This window comes from Dromiciops gliroides, chromosome 4, assembly GCF_019393635.1.
Source record: "Dromiciops gliroides isolate mDroGli1 chromosome 4, mDroGli1.pri, whole genome shotgun sequence".
NCBI lineage: Eukaryota > Metazoa > Chordata > Mammalia > Microbiotheria > Microbiotheriidae > Dromiciops > Dromiciops gliroides.
This window is the reverse complement of record NC_057864.1, coordinates 127,245,885-127,265,180: the sequence shown is the minus strand read 5'-3', so window position 1 is coordinate 127,265,180 and position 19,296 is coordinate 127,245,885. Positions and strand designations below refer to the sequence as shown.

General features: G+C 42.5%; 1 protein-coding gene across 2 annotated transcripts in view; it reads right to left on the bottom strand.

Moving 5' to 3' along the window:
• The window catches only part of CNIH3 (cornichon family AMPA receptor auxiliary protein 3), a 172,583-nt gene extending 153,950 nt beyond the window's left edge, over positions 1-18,633 (bottom strand). The window contains exon 1 of one of the 2 annotated variants that reach the window (XM_043999480.1): positions 18,517-18,633. In XM_043999480.1, coding sequence (XP_043855415.1) covers positions 18,517-18,597 — 81 coding nt within the window. In that variant the 5' untranslated portion in view covers positions 18,598-18,633. Of the gene's footprint in view, positions 1-18,302; positions 18,362-18,516 lie in introns of those variants that run through there. The other variant, XM_043999483.1, reaches the window with a different exon arrangement.
• Positions 18,634-19,296: the final 663 nt, after the last annotated feature.

Below are 19,296 nucleotides of genomic sequence, written 5' to 3'. Positions count from 1 at the left end.
TCCCAAAGTTGGAAATCTTAGCAATGTGAAGGATGTTGAGACCCTCAACAGAAATAAGGAAGTTAAGAAGAGGAAAGACTGGGGAAAAGATAAGGTGTTCTATTTGAGGAATGTTGGGTTTATGATATCTACAGGGCTTCTAACTAGAAATATCCAATGGATGTTGAAGTTTAGAAAAGGCTGGATATTTAGGATTATAAAAGAGAGATGGAGGTAGATATATAAACATAAATAGAGGAGTCTTCTGCATAGAGATGATAATTGAACCCATAGGAGATAATGAAATCAAGAGAGTAGAGAGTCAAAAAAGAAGGGGAAGAAGGAGGAGGAAGAGGAAGAGGAAGAAAGGGGGGAGAAAAAGGAGAAGGGGAGAAGGAAAAGAAGGAGGAGGAGAAAAAGAAGGAGAAGGAGAAGGAGTAGGAGGAGGAGTAGGAGGAGGAGAAGAAGGAGAAGGAGGAGAAGAAGAAGAAGAAGGAGAAGAAGAAGAAGAAGAAGGAGAAGGAGAAGAAGAAGGAGAAGGTGAAGATGAAGAAGGAGGGGGAGGAGAAGAAGAAGGAGAAGGAGGAGGAGATGGAGGAGGAGAAGGAGGAGGAGGAGGAGGAGGAGGAGGAGGAGAAGGAGGAGGAGAAGGAGGAGGAGGAGGAGGAGGAGGAGGAGGAGGAGGAGGAGGAGGAGGAGAAGAAGAAGAAGAAGAAGAAGAAGAAGAAGAAGAAGAAGAAGAAGAAGAAGAAGAAGAAGAAGAAGAAGAAGAAGAAGAAGAAGAAGAAGCACTAGCTCCAGGACTGGATCCAAAGGTATACCCAAATATGGGAGGGGGCAGGTTGAGACATGGATAGTGATCCTGCAAATGAGACTGAGATGTAGCCATCCAGAGAGTAGTACAGTGTCATGAAAACCCACAGAGGACAGAACAGTCAGTAGGAGAGGGTGACCAACAGTGTCAAATGCTTTAGAGAGGTCAAGAAGGCTAAGGCCTAAGAGGAAGCAATGTGATTAGGGAATTAAAATATTAATGATAATCTTGTAGAGAGTAGTTTCAATTAGGTTCTGAGGTTCAGAAGCCAGACTGCAAAGGGTTGAAAAGTGAGTGAGAAGAGGAGGCAATGAGTGTAGACATTTTCCCCCTAGGAAAGTGACTGTGAAAGGAAAGAAATATGGAATAAGTTTGAAGGGGTACTGGGGTCAAATGAGAGGGGTGTTTTTGAAGAATAGGGAGAACATTGGGCATTATTACTTGGCAATAGTGAAACAGAGAAGGACCCGGTAGATAAACAGAGATGGAAAATTAGAGGGGGGAAAAAGACTTGTTAGGCAATAGCTACATACCTAGAACTGTGCCAGGTACCACAGGGTTGGTTTTGGGGTTTTTTTGCAGGGCAATGAGGGTTAAGTGACTTGCCCAGGGTTACACAGTGAGTGTCAAGTGTCTGAAGCCAGATTTGAACTCAGGTACTCCTGAATCCAGGGCTTTATCCACTGAGCCACCTAGCTGCCCCGGTTGAGGGGTTTTTAAAGGAAAAATTACTCCATGACCTTATAGAAGTTATCATCTAAATGGGTTGATGGGACCCATGGGCTAGAATAAGCAAATAATCTGCATAAGGAAATCTCAGATCACAGAGTTGTCTGAGTCTCCAAGAGGTTAAGTGACTTGCCCATAGCTAAGCCAGTATGTGCCAGAGACTAAAGTCTCCTTGAATCCAAGTTTGACACACTACCCACCATACCTTGCTGCCTCATAGGCTTGAATAAGACATAAAAATAAACAATAAATGTAGATGAACGTAATGGGAGCAATTGACATGAAGTCCCTTAAGCCAAATAATCATTGGCAGGAACAATTATCTTGCTCCTAGCTAGTCGTTTCTACCAGGAGTGGGGCCAGAGTGAAATGAAGTCAGTCAATGAGCCAGTCATTCAGTCAAAAACCCTCCCTAAGCATCCACTATGGAGAGAAGAGAAAAGAAACTTGGATGCAATTTTCATGCTTCACCCTGGGACAACGACAATGAACAGAAATTTAAAATATCTTCTGGCCTGAAATCAACATCAAGAACAAAAGTGTTCAGTGTTTTTTAATTTCTCTTGCACTCTCCTGTAAGGGGGGAGGGTTGTCAGACCCTCAGTACAGTATATGAAGACCACCAAGTGTGTGTGACAAAGAAGAGGAAGCAATCAAGCACCAGTGCCCTCCCAAAGCTGCTGATGGGCTCCTATCATTGTTCCCACTTAAGAGAATATGCTGCCCCAAAGTACGATTTTGATAACAGATATAAACGCTACCCTCTCCAGAAGGGATGAAGTCAAATCTGGAAATCTCTTTCCAAAGGATTGACAGGGGAATTAGGGGAAGACTTCCCCACCCTTTTCTGCCCCCCCAGGGGGGCCATCAGGGAATGGGAGGGGGAGGGGAGAAAGATCAAAGACTGGTGATCTCATCATCAACTTCTTGTTGTTTGTTTGTTTGTTTGTTTTTGCAGGAAATGGGGGTTAAGTGACTTGCCCAGGGTCACACAGCTAGTAAGTGTCAAGTGTCTGAGGCCGGATTTGAACTCAGGTCCTCCTGAATTCAGGGCCGGTACTTTAACCACTGCGCCATCTAGCTGCCCCCATCATCAACTTCTAATGTGGCAGATGCCTCTACCTCCTCCACCCATGCACGCGGGCAATCTGCCTGCAATTTGTAATTTTGCAGAGTGGTTCAGAATACTAAGGGATTAAGGGACTTCCCTTGGTGAAGTGGAAAGAATACTAGCTTTTAAGTCAGAGGACCTGGGAGCCAATCCCAGTTCTGTTACTTATTACCTATATGACCATGAGCAAGTCATTCAACCTACCCTGGGACATGATTTCTCCATCTTGAAAATGAGAGGGTTTGAACCAGGTAATCTCTAAAGTCCCTAAATCAATGATTCTATGGTGTCAGAGTCATACTGCCCAAATGGGTCAAGAAGCTTGAACTTAGATTCCCTTTACTCAAGGTCTCTTTCAAAAGGATTTCAGGGGGCAGCTAGGTGTCCCAGTGGATAAAGCACCGGCCCTGGATTTGGGAAGACCTGAGTTCAAATCCGAACTCAGACAAATGACACTTAGTGACCCTGGGCAAGTCACTTAACCCTCATTGCCCTCACACACACACACACACAAAGGATTTCAGATCATGAAGTCAAGTCAACAAGCATTGATTTAAGTGCTTACCATGTGCCAGGCACTGTGCTAAAATCTAAGAAAATAAAATAGAAGCAAAAAAAGAAAGATGGTCCTTGCCCTCAAGGGGTTTATATAGTATATCATTTGAACTTGAGAAAGACTCATCTTCCTGAGTTCAAATCTGGCCCTAAGTATTTACTAGCTATGTGATCCTGGGCAAGTCACTTCACCCTGTTTGCCTCAGTTTCCTCATCTGTAAAATGAGCTGGAAAAGGAAATGTCAAACCACTCCGGTATCTCCTAGTATGCAATGTAAGTATTATTTTCACAATTTGTAGGGCTCAGAAAATTGAGGTGATATTCTTATTGATACACAAAGGAGTTAGATGGTGTGGGGGACAGGGTACTGGACCTATTTGTCTCAATTTTCCTATCTGTAAAACCGGGATAATAGTAGCACCTACCCCGCCCCCCGGATTGTTGTGAGGATCAAATACAGTATTTGTAAAGCACTTCACACTTTTGTATTTGTAAAGCACTTAAAGTGCTAATACAGATACTGGTTATTATATTAAGTATTTCAAACTCAAGCTTTCAGATGCCAGGTCATGTGTTCTTTTCAATACACCGCACTGCCTTTTGGGTATATAAGATCTAAAGAAATCCCACTAAGCCTTTTCATAGTGAAATGCCCCTGTGGTTCCTTAGAAGGCCCGCTCTGTACTGGGCTATCGATGCTCCTACTTTGTCCTGGTCCTCTCCCCTGAAATCTTTTTTTTTTTTGGTGAGGCAATTGGGGTTAAGTGACTTGCCCAGGGTCACACAGCTAGTACATGTTAAGTGTCTGAATCCGGATTTGAACTCAGGTCCTCCTGAATCCAGGGCCGGTGCTCTATCCACTGTGCCACCTAGCTGCCCCTCTCGCCCCTGAAATCTATGTTGAATTATTTTATAGATGATTGACTAAGTTATATAGACAGAGGCGAAGACTGGAACCATTGAGTTCATTTGAATTTTATTTAAGATTTAAACAAGACTCACAGACTAATATTGTACAAAGATAAAATAACCCATTTATGAAACCACTGAGTTTATTGGTAGAAGTGGTAAGAGATGCTCATGGCACTTGCCAAGAGACAGAAAAGTAGGTGAGAGATCCCATTCTATCAAACAAGGGTCAAAGAAACTCCTAGGACTCAAGGGAGAGGAAGAGAATTCAGGAAGTGCTGGGAATCAAACGCTCCCTAGATCCTTTGGACCTGCTTGCTTGAGCTGTTGCTAAGAAAGATAGGGGATATACTACATGTATGACATATATTGAATTGCTTGATTTCATAGGGAGAGTTGAGGAGGGAGGGAGGAAGAAAAATTTAAAAAACAGAATTAGCTCAAAGGCCATAACCTCATCAGACTGGGCTCAAGGAGGGAATAATACACATACATCTAATAGGGAAGAATAATCTATTTAACCCTACAGGAAAGTAGGAAGGGAAGAGGACAAGGAGGGAAGGGTGAATGAAGGGAGGGTAGAGCGGGAGAGGGGGCAGTCAGTAGCAAAACACTTATGAGGAGGATTAGGGTAAAATAAGATAGACAATAGAATAAATATCATTGGAAGGGAATGGGATGGAGGGAAATAGTTATGATGATTGACTACAATGTCAAAACATATGGTACCTACTCTACTGGGCTATTGTGAATAAAATTCTCTGTCAAGTTCAAGGTACTATATAAAAATTATGATGAACAGGATGCTATCAGAAAAACCTGGAAAGACCCACATGAACTGAAGCAGAGAGAAATGTACTGTTTACAAAATAACAGCATTAGTGTAAGATGATCTACTAGGAAGCACGTGGTTATTTTCAGCAAGGCAATGATCCAATATAACTGAAGAAAGATAGGGGAGCTAGGTCAATGAATGGTTGTAATAGTGCCTAGCAAAGAATGAAATGTTCAATGTCAAGAGTGTTGAAAGCAAAAAAAAAAAAGCTTCAAAAAAGAGGAAATTTTGGTTCATCCTCTACTGATCAAAAATCAAAATAAACTTTGTTAATGAAAAAATAATAATAATGCCTAGCAAATATCAAGAGTTTTAAGATTCATAAATCATTCTGCAGAAACTATTTCAAACTTCAAGGCCAGATGAGGAAGGTATTGCTTTCTCTGATAGCCAGAGAACATCTAAACTAGGCCAAGTGATATTGTTTTTGCTTCATGGGCCTCTCAGCAATTACCCATATGTGTACACAGCTAAAAATGCAACAATTACAGGAATTCTTAATCCAGGGTCTATGAACTTGGTTTTAATATTTTGATAACTACATTTCAATAAAATTGGGTTCCTTTGTTAATCTATTTATTTTATATTATGCATTTTAAAATATTATTCTGAAGCATCTGTAAGTTTCACTAGACTGCCAAAGGGGTCCGCAACACCAAAAAAGGTTGAGAAATCCAAAAGAGGCTTTTTTATTTGTCCAAGAAGATTTAGCTGTGTTGTTATCTACTGGAGGGGCCCTGAGGGAGCAGGTTCACAGGAGATGAAGGAAGGATTTCCTCAAACACTTAAAGAAGCTCTAGGCCCAAAGGAAATTCCATCAGAATTTGGGGAACCTGAAATGTCAGGTGGTACCTGTTACAGTGCTTTTCCCAGACTTCCTGGGTCTTGTCAATAGAGAGATTCATTGGTCTGGCATCCTATGGGGGGAGGGGGATTCCTTTATATTCTGTGCCTCTATGAGTTGGTTCTTGGAACAGGGATGATGGATGCATTCAAGGATGTTCCCAAAGCAGGTGAGGTCAGCAACAGATGCACACCAGATGAAGCCCTCTGTCCACAGGCAATCTACCTGTGCCAGGTCCATTTCCAGTCAGTACTCAGAAGCTAAGCTGGTTCTCCTCCCCAGAGCTCCCAGCACATTGGTTTTCCTGATTGATGAACTGCTGAAAGGCCAGCCTCATACTTTTGCTGAGGCAACTTCAGAACCCCAGTGATGAGCAATCATAGAGTTACAGAACTTTAGAGCTAGAAGGCACTTTAGAACTCCTCTCTCTCTAGTTCAACTCCATCATTTTACTGATAAGAAAAGTGACTTACCCTAGATCAGGCAACTAGCTACTCATTATCATTTCAATCAAGATAAGCTTGTAACTGCCCTTTTTGTCACCAACTGTCATTCATTTAACATAAGTATTTTGTTGTTGTTCAGTTACATCCAACTCCTCATGATCCTGTCTACCATACTGTCCATGGGATTTTCTTGGCAAAGATACTGGAGTGGTTTGCCATTTCCTTCTCCAGTAGATTAAGGCAAAGAAAGGTTAAGTGATTTGCCCAGGGTCATGCAACTAGTAAAGTATCTGAGACTGGATTTGAACTCAGGTCTTCCTGACTCCAGGCCCAGTGCTCTATCCACTGAGCCACCTAGCTGCCTCCATATTTACTAACCCCACATTATGTGCAATATATATTGAAAGGTGCTGAAAGGCATGCAAAAAAAATATGACATGGTCCCTGCTTTCAAGAAATTTATAGACTGGGCATAGACAGGACATTTACAAATAGCTGAAATACAGTAATATATGATTAAGGCCAAAAATGAATGGTCAGACCCAGAGGTCAATAATGGAGTTTAAACAGAGAGGAAAAGGACACTGTGGGCTCCAGTGGTCATGAGAAAGGACTTCAGTTAGACCTTAAAGGATGGATAGGCTTTGGACAGGCAGCAAGGAAGGGCATGTTAGACAAGGTGAGACATCAAGAGAAAAACTATTTTCAGAAATTCCCATAGGGCATACATGGGGAACAATCAGTAGAGAGGGAAGGTACCATTGAGGAGTAGCGGTAGCTAAAGTTGCAAAGTAAGACTGAGGCCAAATTTAGAAACAGTGAAGCAGTATGGTATGAGTTCAAATTCTGACTTTGATATTTCTTTGATATGTGATCTTGACCAAGTCACTTCATATATCCAAGCCACGGTTTCTTCATTGGTGCAATGGGAAAGATAATAGTTGGAGATGGTCTTTAGAAAACCTTAAAACAATAAAACAAACATGAGCCTTGAATATTGAGCAGAAGAGTCTGAACTTTATCCTATGAGTAATTTGTATCAAACCTATCAAAATTACTCCTTTTCTCTCTACTGAAGTGTAAATTCCTTGAAGACAGTGACTGTGCATAGCCAAGATTTTTTAAGTCCCATAATGCCTAGTGTAATGTAAACATGCAACATACTTATTTTAAAAAATCATTAAGCACCTACTGCATGGATAGCACTTTGCCAGATACTAAAGAAGATGCAAAGATTAAATAATACATAGCTAGTCCCTCATGGAGTTAAAAATATAATAGGGGGTTATGATCCATACTCAAGATAACACGTCAGGCCTTTCCTGATTTTCCCAATGGTTAGCACTCTCTCATCCGTTCTATTTCCTCATCTCTATACATCATATATCCACATTCTGATGGAGGAGACAAAGAAATGAAGGAGCTCCACAGCAAGATGAGTGAGAGAAGGAGAGCCAGCCTGGATTTAGACATTTCATTTAGATAATCCCCAAAAGAAGTAACCCAGGGGGCGGCTAGGTGGCACAGTGGGTAAAGCACCGGCCCTGGATTCAGGAGGACCTGAGTTCAAATCTGGCCTCAGACACTTGACACTTACCAGCTGTGTGACCCTGGGCAAGTCACTTAACCCCCATTGCCCTGCAAAAAAAACAAAAACAAAAAAAAGAAAAAGAAAAAGAAGTAATCCACATGCTGGCAGTCGAGAGCTATGTGTCCCCATGCTTCTTGCCTAAGAAGGTCAACACAGATGGAGCCAAAAAGACTAATGTGGAGGCCACAGTGTACATTCTCAAAAGCAATCCTTGGATGTATCGTGGCTGGAAGAGACAGGTGGCCTCATTTTACAGATGAGGAAACTGGGACCCAGAGAGGCTAAATTACTTTCTGAAGGTCAGAGGACAATTTAGTACATGTCTGGGAAGAGCTGAGATTTAAACCCAAGTAGGCCTCCTAGTCCAGGACATTTTCAACTAATGCCATATTGCCACCCTTGTCACTATTGGTGCATGCCTTTCCTATTAACATCTTTTCCTCTTGGACTCCTACTTCCTAACACCTTAGCTCAGAGTCCCCCTAATCTCGTTGCCACTTATAGCAGCTTGATCTGGCCACTGCTACCAATTCCCATTAACCTGGACATTCCAGCTGAGCAATAGAAGGTGGCCATTGATTCATCCACTGACTGAGCAAGAGGAGTTTTATTGGTAATGTCACAAGGTGCAATAATACTTATCCACATTTTAGTGCTGATGTCACCCATGAGAACTAGCCTGTCAGAAGCAGACATATGCAATGAGTCTGGCCAAGCACCAAATCTTTCTTCTCATCATTCTCATCAATCTGCACCCCCACCCCCACCCAGTGGGATCATGAGAACTTGAGTGACATAGTTCTTTTTTTATTGTTAGGTTCTTAAAAATCTTTTTTCATGTCATGGCCCCTTTGGACTGTTTGGGGAAGCTTACAGACCCCTTCTCAGAATAATGTTTTTAAATGCATAAAATAAAACACATAGGTTACAAAGTTGAGGAAAGAGGAATAAGCATTTATTAAATACCAATTCTGTGCTAAGCACTGTGCTAAGTGATTTAGAAATGTGATCCCATTTGATCCTCACAACAATCCTGAGAAGTAGGTACTATGGTTATCCTCATTTTACAGTTGAGGAAACTGAGGCAGACAGAGCTTACGTGACTGGACCAGGGTCAAACAACTAGTAAGTGCCTGAAGCTGGATTTGAATTCAGGTCTTCTTGACTCCAGCTTCAGTGTTCTATCTATTCCACCACCAACTGTCAGAGAAAATAGATTCTATTGAAATAGTTTTCAAAATATATTTTTTACAAAGTTCACGGACACCAGTTTAAGAACCCCTTCACTAGAGGTTTTCATGCAAAGGCTGGATGACCACTTGCCAGTTAGCTTGTAGATGAGATTCTTTTTCAGATAGGAGTTAGGCTGGTTCTTTCCAATTCTGAAATTCGATGATTCTATGACCATCTCCTCAGAAGAGCACCCTTTCTTGCATGTTCTTCTAGGAGCTGTCCTTTATCAGGAAAGCTGACTTCCCTCTAGCCTATGATATCAATGCTATGTCTACACAAAAACCAGGCAACTACATTAGTGCTGTTCCCCTGAGCTCACAGTCCTGGATCCCTCTTCCCTTTCTCTGCCAAATTGTCTATACTCTATCCTTCCACTTCCTCTCTTTTCACTCTTGGACCCTTTGTAATCTGGCTTCCAACCTCATCACTCAACTAAAACTGCTCTCTTCAACGTTACCAATTACCTCAGTTGCCAAATCTGATGGTCTTTTCTCAGGCATCATTCTTCTCAAGTTCTCTGCTGCATCTGACACTGTTGACCAGCCTCTCCTCCTAGATCCTCTTTCATCTATGGGTTTTTCAGACTCTATTCTCTCCTGCTTTGCTTCCTTTTTGGTCTAGACCCGTTGTTTTATTGGTGTAAAGAATGCCCTGGTGAGGAAACTCCTTCTATCAATGAACATAAGCAACTGCCCTATAACTTTGGAATCAAAGATTTAGAAACAGAAAATACCTTATCATTAATCTCTTCGCTTTCATTTTTGGTTTTTTGTTTTGTTTTGTGGTCTTGTTTTTTGGCGGGGTGGGGAGGGCAATGAGGGTTAAGTGACTTGCCCAGGGTCACACAGCTAGTAAGTGTCAAGTGTCTGAGGCTGGATTTGAACTCAGGTCCTCCTGAAACCAGGGCCAGTGCTTTATCCACTGCGCCACCTAGCTGCCCCCACCATTAATCTCTTAACAGCCAAATCCAATGACCTTTTCCCAGTCCTTTTCCACTTCTTTGTAACCTTTGTTACTGTTGATCACCCTCTTCTTGATACCCTCTTTCCACCAGGTTTTTCAGAACACTTCTTGCTCCTGCTTCTCTTGCTACTGATCTTCTTTGCTGGACCCTCATTTGGATCATGCCATCTAACTGTAGGTGTCTCACAAGGTTCTATCCTGGACCTTCTTCTCCCTCTATACTACTCATTTGGTGATCTCATCAGTTCCCATGGATTCAATTACATCTCTGTGCTGAGGATTCTCAAATCGACCTTTCCTGCCCTAACTTCTCTACTGACCTCCAATCTCACACCTCCAAATGCCTTTCAGACATCTCAAACTGGATGTCAAGTAGACATCTGAAACTCACTATGTCCAAAACCAAACTTATTATCTTTCCCCCAAACCCTTCCCTACTCCTACCTTCCCCATTACTTTAGCGGTTGACATCATCCAATCGGTCCCTCGGGCTTGAAACCTAGGAGTCATCCTTGACTTCTTACTATCTCTCAATCCCACCATATCCAATCTACTGCTAAAGTCTGTTGATTTCACCTTTACAACATCTCTCAAATAAACCTCCTATCCTCTGACTGCCACCGTTCTAATGCAGGCCCTCATCACCTCACAGCTTGGACGATTGCGTAGCCTGCTAGAGGGTCTGCCTGACTCAGGTCTCTCCCCACTCCAATCCATCCTCCATTCTGCCACCAAACTACCTTTTCTAAAGGCCAGGTCCAACCAGGTTACCTCCCTACTAAATAAACTCTAGTGACTCCCTATTGTCTCGAGGATCAAATGCAAAATCTATTAGGATTCAAAACCCTTTGTAACCTAGTTCCTTCCTACCTTTCCAGTCTTCTTGAACTTTATTCCCTCCCAGGTAGTCTTTGATACAGTGACACTGGTCCTCCTGGCTGTTCTGTGAAGAAGCCCTATTGCTTGGGGCTGGACATTCTCTCCATCCATCTCCCATGTCTGGAAGACTTTCCCACCTCATCTCTGCCTGACTTCCCTGGTTTCTTTAAGTCCTGACTAAAATCTCAACTTCTACAGGAAGCCTTTGCCAATCCCTCTTAATTCTAGTGCATTCCCTATTTTAATTATTTCCTTTTTATCTTGTATATGCTTGCTTGTTGTCTCCCCCTATTAGATTGTGGGCTCCTTGAGGGCAAGAACTGTCTTTTGCCTCTTTTTCTATCCCAAGCACTTAGTGCTTGGCACATAGTAGGCACTTAATAAATGTTTACTGACCAACATTAAAGGCAATCTAGTTCAAATCCTTCATTTTAAAAACTGAGTCCCAGCCAGATTGTGACTTGACCAGGGTCACAGAGTAGCAAGTAACATAGCCAAAATTCAAAACTCGGTTACCCTGACACCACAGCCATTATTACAAAGTTGATTGAGGCACTAAGGGATTAAATAACTTGCCCAGGATCACACATTAATGAATTATTTCTCCAAAAAATCAGGGTTCTAAAAAGCTATTTTTGATGTGATTCAAGCACAAATAGTGAAACTTTGGTCAGAAAAAGTTCATAGATGGATGACTTCCCCTTATGTTTATTCAAGTGAGGGAGAGTATTTACGAGTAGTCTAAACAGCTTTGCCTGCAAGGTTTCCTGGAAGTGAATTTCACTTTATTTTGGCTGGAATTTGGCTTGACATGTGAAGCCTTAGGGATTTTTTTTTCTTTTTTAAACAAGAGAATTCGGGGGATGTTCAGAGAAATTAGTTATTTGCTCAAAGTAACTCCTAAGAGGCAGAATGGGATAGTGGATAACATGTTGAGCTCCAGGTCAGAAAGACCAAGCTTTAAATCCTCACTTGGTTGCATATTGGTAACTGACCCTGAGCAAGTAATTTAAGCTCTCTGTGCCTCAGGCAACTCACTAGGATTTATCTGTTAAGAAGCAAACATTTCCCCTTAAAAATATGGCTTGTTGAAGAAATTCCAGATCTCTCACAGAAGTCCAAGAAGAACTTAACTCCTAATATTTTACTTTCACAAAATAATGTCATGAGAATTTTTTATATCCTTTTATTAATCTTTATTATTTGAGGTTCAGGGTTGCCTTTAGTGGTTAGGTTCTCATTGGCTGACTGAATCCTGCCTCATAGGATGGTAAAATGTATTAAAAGCTTCAGTCATTTCTGAGATAAAAAGTCAAAAGTGAAGCCAGACATATCAAAGTAATTTGATTTGTTTTATTTGTGGAAGGATCCTAACCAGCCTTGATCTTTGTGGCATAGAAATCTCTACTCTCTATTAGCCCATTGTAAACTCTGAATCTTGAAAATCTAACTTTAAGATGTAATTGGCCTTAGTTTACCTATAGGCACTAAAACTAAGTCTTTCCTAAGAGGATGTATGAGATTGCGATTCTGTTTAACTAAGTTAGTTTTACTATTTTGGAGAGGATGGACAAGATTGCTGGGTGATCAAAAATTATTTCTCTCTGATGTAATTGAAAATGATATTAGTTTTATTAGAAGCTTCATTAGGGTACAATTATTTTTTCTGAGCTCTGAACTTGTTCTTAAGCTTAATAAAATCTAGGTTTTTAATATCTGGAATCTCTACATTGTGATCGTATTATTTAGCAGCAACTAATAGGAATATTTTTCCTGGAACAGTAAGAAACAATCCCCACTTGGAGATGGATGAACTGGATTCCAGGCCCCCCAGTTCTTCCATCAGGGATCATAGATCTGGAACCTGAAGGGAAGTTAGAGGTTATTTAGTTCAACCTTCTCATTTTATAGATTAGGGAAAATGGTGGGAATAGACTAGATGAGCTCTAGAATCCCTTCGAACTCTAAATCTGTGATAGTATGTGGTAAAACTAGAGCTGGAACCCAGTTCTGACTCAGAGTTATTCCTAATTATTAGTCTCTCTTCTTTTGTAAAAATAAGATATTTGGGGGGCAGTTAGGTGGTGCAGTGGATAAAGCACCGGCCCTGGATTCAGGAGGACCTGAGTTCAAATCCAGTCTCAGACACTTGACACTTAGTAGCTGTGTGACCCTGGGCAAGTCACTTAATTCTCATTGCCTTGCAAAAACAAAACAAAACCAAAAAATATATATTTGGAGTCAAGTTCTTAGCTGTAGTTTTGCACAGGATTTATAATGTCTTCAGCATGGTTAATTCTTTCTATTTATTAGCTGTATGACCTTAGGTAAGTCACTTGGATACTAGTGGATAAAGTGCTAGGCCTGGAGCCAGGAAGATCCGAATTCAAATTCAGCCTCAGATACTTACAAGCTATGTGACCTTGGGCCAAGTGAGAACCTTTATCTGCCTCAGTTTCCTCAATTGTAAGTTGAGGATAAGAATAGCACCTACCTCCCAGGGTTGTTGTGAGGATAAAAGAAGAGAATATTCTTAAAGTACTTGGCATAGTGCCCTGGATATAGTAGGTATTTACTGAATGCTCATTCCCTTCCCTTTCCACCTCATTTCTCTGTCCTTCAGTTTCCTCACCTATTAAAGTCAGATGATTTCTAAAGTCTCTTCCAGGTCAAAAATGCCTAAATTCTAAAATGAAATGGTCTGAAGATAAAACGGTAGCTGTTAATTCACAGGTAGAGAAATATTAGTAAATACATAAATTATTTAAACATATAAATGTAGAAGAAACATGTATCCAGAATGGGCACTAGATTTTGTATGGCGGGTACCATATTTAACACTTAATACTTTACTTAAGGTGCAATATTTAGACAGTTTAGTGGTACAGTGGAAGTCAGGTTAAAACTGAGTTCAGGGGCAGCTAGGTGGCACAGTGGATAAAGCACCAGCCTTGGATTCAGGAAGACCTGAGTTCAAATCCTGCCTCAGACACTTGATACTTACTAGCTGTGTGACCCTGGGCAAGTCACCTAACCCCCATTGCTCTGCAAAAAAAAAGAAAAGAAAAGAAAAGAAAAAGAAAACTGAGTTCAAATCCTACCTCAGTCACTAGTTGTGTGAACATGACCAGGTCTCAATCTCTTTGGGCTTGTTTTCAAAATGGAGATGATAATAAGAGGTGGTTTGAGGACTGAATGAGATAACATATACACAGGACTTGGCAAAACTTAAAGTACTATATAAATGTTAGCTATTGTTATCCAATAACTATCAATTACTTAAGAAGTTCAAGAAATTTAGGAGAAAAGGATTCGTTGCTTCAGGCGACACCTGAACTTGATCACCTGTGAGGTCTCTTCCAGCTCTAAGTGTCCAGGAGTCTATGGAATTCATAGGACAAACACACTGATCCATTGAAGGTAAAAATATATATATATATATATTCTAACACAGAACCAACTTTGACATACTGTAGGTCAGATAATGAAGTTCTTTTTTTTTTCTTTTTTCACAATTTAGCAATTTACTCAGTGTATTTCAAATATCTTTAAGCAACGAAAAAGGGTTTGGGGAACAAGAGAAAGAAGGCATTGGGTTGGGAAAAGAATGCTAGAAATATCCTTGTAATATGAATATAAAAATTACTGAATTCTCTTCCATAGAAATGGCACTTAGAAATGCAAATCTTGCATTTCTCCATGGGCTTTAAATCTCTACTTGTCACAGACTTGGAAGTCCTATTGTGTTCCTAGGGAAGGCAGTCTAAATTACGACCCTCTATTCCACAGAGAAGCAAACCCAATGGGAATACTAAAGAAGCCTGGCTTTTTATTTCAATGTGAAACTTAATCTTCTATTACTCTACTAACTGCACAAACCACCCACTTAATTAACCTATTTTTGAATTATTTATTATCTTCCTACTGAGTGGGAGAAAAAGAATCTTCCTGGTTATCTATTTTGCTTCAGAAGGAAAGTTCAGCAAACTGTAAAGCTTGACAGTATCTTCTTCAGTACCTGCCCCCCTTCTGGACATGAGGAAAAAGGAAACTAGAAATACCGTTTTTTCCCCCTGAAAAAAGAAGAGTGTTTAACCTTTCCATGCAAACAACTTCAATAATGCATGGGGGCGCAGCTAGGTGGCGCAGTAGATAAAGTACTGGGCTTGGATTCAGGAGGACCTGAGTTCAAATCCAGCCTCAGACACTTGACACTTAACTAGCTGTGTGACCCTGGGCAAGTCACTTAACCCTCATTGCCCTGCAAAACTCGGTTATCTGCAGGGAATTTCTGCATTTATCTGGCCCCCTCCACCCTGTCCCCTTTTCAACTCAGATTGAAAAGAGCAGCAAAATCATCTTTTTTCCATTATAATTCTGATCACCTATAAGCCCAATTTTATCCCCCAGAATAAGAACCTACATTCACTTGGCAGAAGGTTCATTGGTTTACATAATTTCCACTGCCAACAGTATGGGATGGTAAAGAAAATGTTGGATTAAAAGTCAGAAGACATCAACTAATCTCTGTGAGCCTCAGTTTCCTAATTTTCTTTTTCTTTTTGAGGCACGAGCCAATGAGGGTCACACAGCTAGTAAATGTCATGTCTGAAATCATATTTGAACTCAGGTCATCCTGACTCTAGGGCCACTGGTCTATCCACTGCACCAGGCAGCTGCCCCCTAGTTTCCTAATTTTTCCAAAGTAAACATTATAATGTCGCCCAGGTTTCTGTGGGGTAAGGATTAAAACAGCAAAATGTAAAGTCACAAAGCACCTGTTAAGCAGCCCTCTGACACTTTCTCAACTTACCATCTGTAAATCAGGCCACTTGGTCTTAAGGGTAACCAGGACATGCTTTTAACTTTCAAATAGCTTCTACCTTACCTTCTGGTTATACTGCATATGTCTTGTAACTATGTATTTAGTTGTTTGCAACTCTGTGAACTCCTTTAAAGCAGAGACTGATTTGTCTTTGTGCCTGACTCTAGTATGAGCTCAATAAATGTTTATTGTCTGCCTACTTCAATTAACATTTTAATTGTGCTACTTTACTTACTACTCATGGGACCCTGGACAACTCACTTATACTCTCTAAGCCTCATTTCCACCTCTGTAAAAGAAAGGGGTTAGGATAAATGACTTCTGAGAGGTACCTTTTAACTCTAGATCTGATTCTATGCCCATCAAAAGACATCCTGAACTTCCAACTCTGTTCTGATGTAGAGCAGTGGAAAGAAAATAGAGGACCTCAGTGTACCTTCTCTCCTTGATACACACCACTTATGCAACTTGGACTAGACTACTTATTTTCCCAGGCCCTCGATTTCCTTATCTTGTAAGCTAATAAGGAGCTTTGACTAAATGACCTCCAAGGCACTCTAACTTTATATTGATGATCCTTTGCCCACCAGACTTCTCTGATATTTCAGGTGTTCCTGGTCCTGAAACATTTCTTTGCCTCCCTCTCAGCAACTTGCTTTGCCAGTCCCCAGATCTGTCATATGTAAATTTCCTTATCCCAGATTGCTCCATCCCACCTCAATGCTTCATATCCTCCTTCTGCCAAGAGCATCTTTCCATACCCTTCCTGTTCACAGTCCCTTAGTAGAAGCTGCTGTAGCTGAACTCTGTGATCTTTAGTTCTATTTTAAGAGAAACTTGCTCACTCTCTCACTCTAGAAACCACTTATACAAAACACCCAGCATCTCACCCACCCTGCAATTTTCCTTGCGCCTCCATCTCCCACTGTCTGCTTGCAGTAAAACACGCCACAACCATGCAACAAAGTGAACTTGTTTCCCCAGGGTTCATCCCCTTGGGAAGACAAGAGGAAGAATAACAGCTGAAAGGGACCTTAGAGGTCATATAATTCAACCCTTAATAGGAACCCTCTCTACAACCAGGACAAACAGTAGCCCAATCTATCTGAAGACCTCTGGTAATGGCAAACTCATTATTTTCCAAGGCAGTCCATTTCATTCTACCATAAGTCTTGATCTTTGGTTATTTTTTTTTATAAGCTAACATTGACTTCTCCACACCTCCCCCCCCCCACTGTCCCTAGTTATGTTCTCTGAGGTCCTTTATCACCTCAAAGGAAATTCTAACCACTCTTCTGGGACAGTTGGGCCTCACAACTGAGGAGTACAAGAGGATGGTCAAAGGTTCCTAACATCTGCTCTCCTTGGGACCAGGATTGCCCATTTTCCTCCCTGTGTACTTGCTGTTGTCACTCATCCTTGACTGATGTTATTGGCATACAAACCTCTGTTTGGATATTTGCTGTTTCCCACACCAAAGTAGAAACATTATGAATCCTATTTTGCTGATAAGGGAGAGAATTTCAGTTTATTGGTAGAGCCCCTGGAGCAAAGAGGGCAGGGTTAGAGCTCAAGGTCAGAGTTTCAATTCTGTCTCCTCTCTCTGACTGAGCCTGGAGCTTATTCACGGAAATCTGTAGTCACGAACGAAGAGAGAGCTCTTTCTATGGGGTTTCTTCCCAATGCTTGTTCGTTTTCACCACTTATTTCCCTCCTCTTCTCCCCCGCCACCTTTACACCATCAAGTGACTCCCTCCCTGAGCCAGCCCCTTGACTTGCTCATCCAGGAAGGGAGGAAACCCTCGGGGAGAGGCAGGGAAATCTGAGGCGGGCTGGCTTCCCCAGCTCGCCTTTGCCAGGGAGATGGAAAAGATGCTTAATGCTTCCAAGGGTCAGCAGCCAGCGAGTCTGAGCCTGGGGGATGGTTTCGACCCCAGATGCAATCCGGGAAGGATTTTAGACTCTGCCAGTCAAAAGGAAGGAAATAATCTCTCCTCCCCTTTTACCTCTTCCTAGATTCCCTTTTGTCTCTCCTATTTCTCCACACCCTTCTACCTTTTCCTCCGCGCCCCCCCCCTTCTTCTTCTAACTCCCACTTTTCAGTCCTCTCCCTCATCCTAGTGAATCGATCTCCCATTCTCCTCTTCTGGTTTTCCCTTCTCCCTCTCCCTTCATTTCCCTCCTTCCTCCTGCCAACCGCTCCCTTCACCGCTTTTCACTTTGTCTCCAATTATGTCTAAATGCAACCCACCACAGATGCTGACATTTTAAATGTTTAGTTGTTATAGTTACTTGACTAATTGCCGGGCCCGACGGTGGCGCTTCTCCTTCTGCCCAACACACACACACACACACACACACACACACACACACACACACACACACACACGGAGGGGTGGGGGGGGGGGAGAAGCGGGCAGTAGTGTTTCCCGCGAGCCCCGGGAGAAACGCACAACCACATTGACCCCAACCCAGTAAAGTTTGGGTGGACGGTACCCCCAGGAAGCTCCAGGGCCTTGGCAAAGCGAGAAGGACTCCCCTGCCACCCTCAGCTGAGCCAATATCTCAGGCGGCGTCAGTTCCCGTACCTGCCAACTCCCAAGACCGGTTATTGATTGTTAGGAAGGCGTCAGTAAAGAGAAGCGGTGGAGTGGCTAATCCCAGGGCACCACTCACCACTCTACGTTTGCAAAAATGCAGGTGGGCAGGGCGTTATTATAGGGCAGTGGGGAAGGTTAAGGGAGGAATGTCGAGATTGAGTCCCGGCCAGAAAAGAGTTAGAAACTGCTACCAGGTACTCACGTGCCAGATGGCGAAGAAGATGAGCGCCGCGCACAGGACCAGAGACAGCATGTAGCAAAAAGCAGCGAAAGTGAAGGCCATGGCGAAGAGACCACCTGGTAGAGGTGTCCCCCTTTTGCAAGCACACGGAAAGCCCACGGGATACCCAAATCCCTCTCCCTTAAAATCTCCCCTAAAACGGTAGAAAACCAAGCTTTTCCTCTCCCTCGATGCTAATTGGAACAAGGAGGCACGTCAATTGGGGAAAGAATGGGGACTAGTTAGGGGGATAAGGATACAGGGGTTCCTCCGGCTCTAAGGAATATACCCCGAACCGAAAATCTAAGGCAGCGAAAGGAGCTTCAGGTCTAAGAGCCCCGGAAGGGAGCCTTCCTCAAATCCTAGGAGATACGGGGTGGCAGGGATAGAGGAGCAGGTGCCCTCCAGTGAGCAGTCAATGAGTCCGGGGAGAAGGGAGGGAGGAATGCCGAGAAAGAACACTTCTGGACAGAAAAACAGAGAGAATCTCCCCCCCGGGAAAACAAGGGATGTAATCCCAGGGAAAGCCCCGGGCCTCCGGACTTAATCCAAAGAGGTGAGGCGCGCCCCGGGACTCCGGACAGCGTTGGCACCTCCGAGGCGCACGCAAGAAGCGTCCGGAGCAGTGCCCGGTGCAGTGCCCGGTACAGCCTCGACCCCTCGCTCCAACCCCACACAGCTAAACGCTCCACTAGCTCAGCACCGGCCACAGGTTCTTCCCCCGGGGGGTAGGTCTTCTGGGTCGTGGAAAGGAGAAACGAG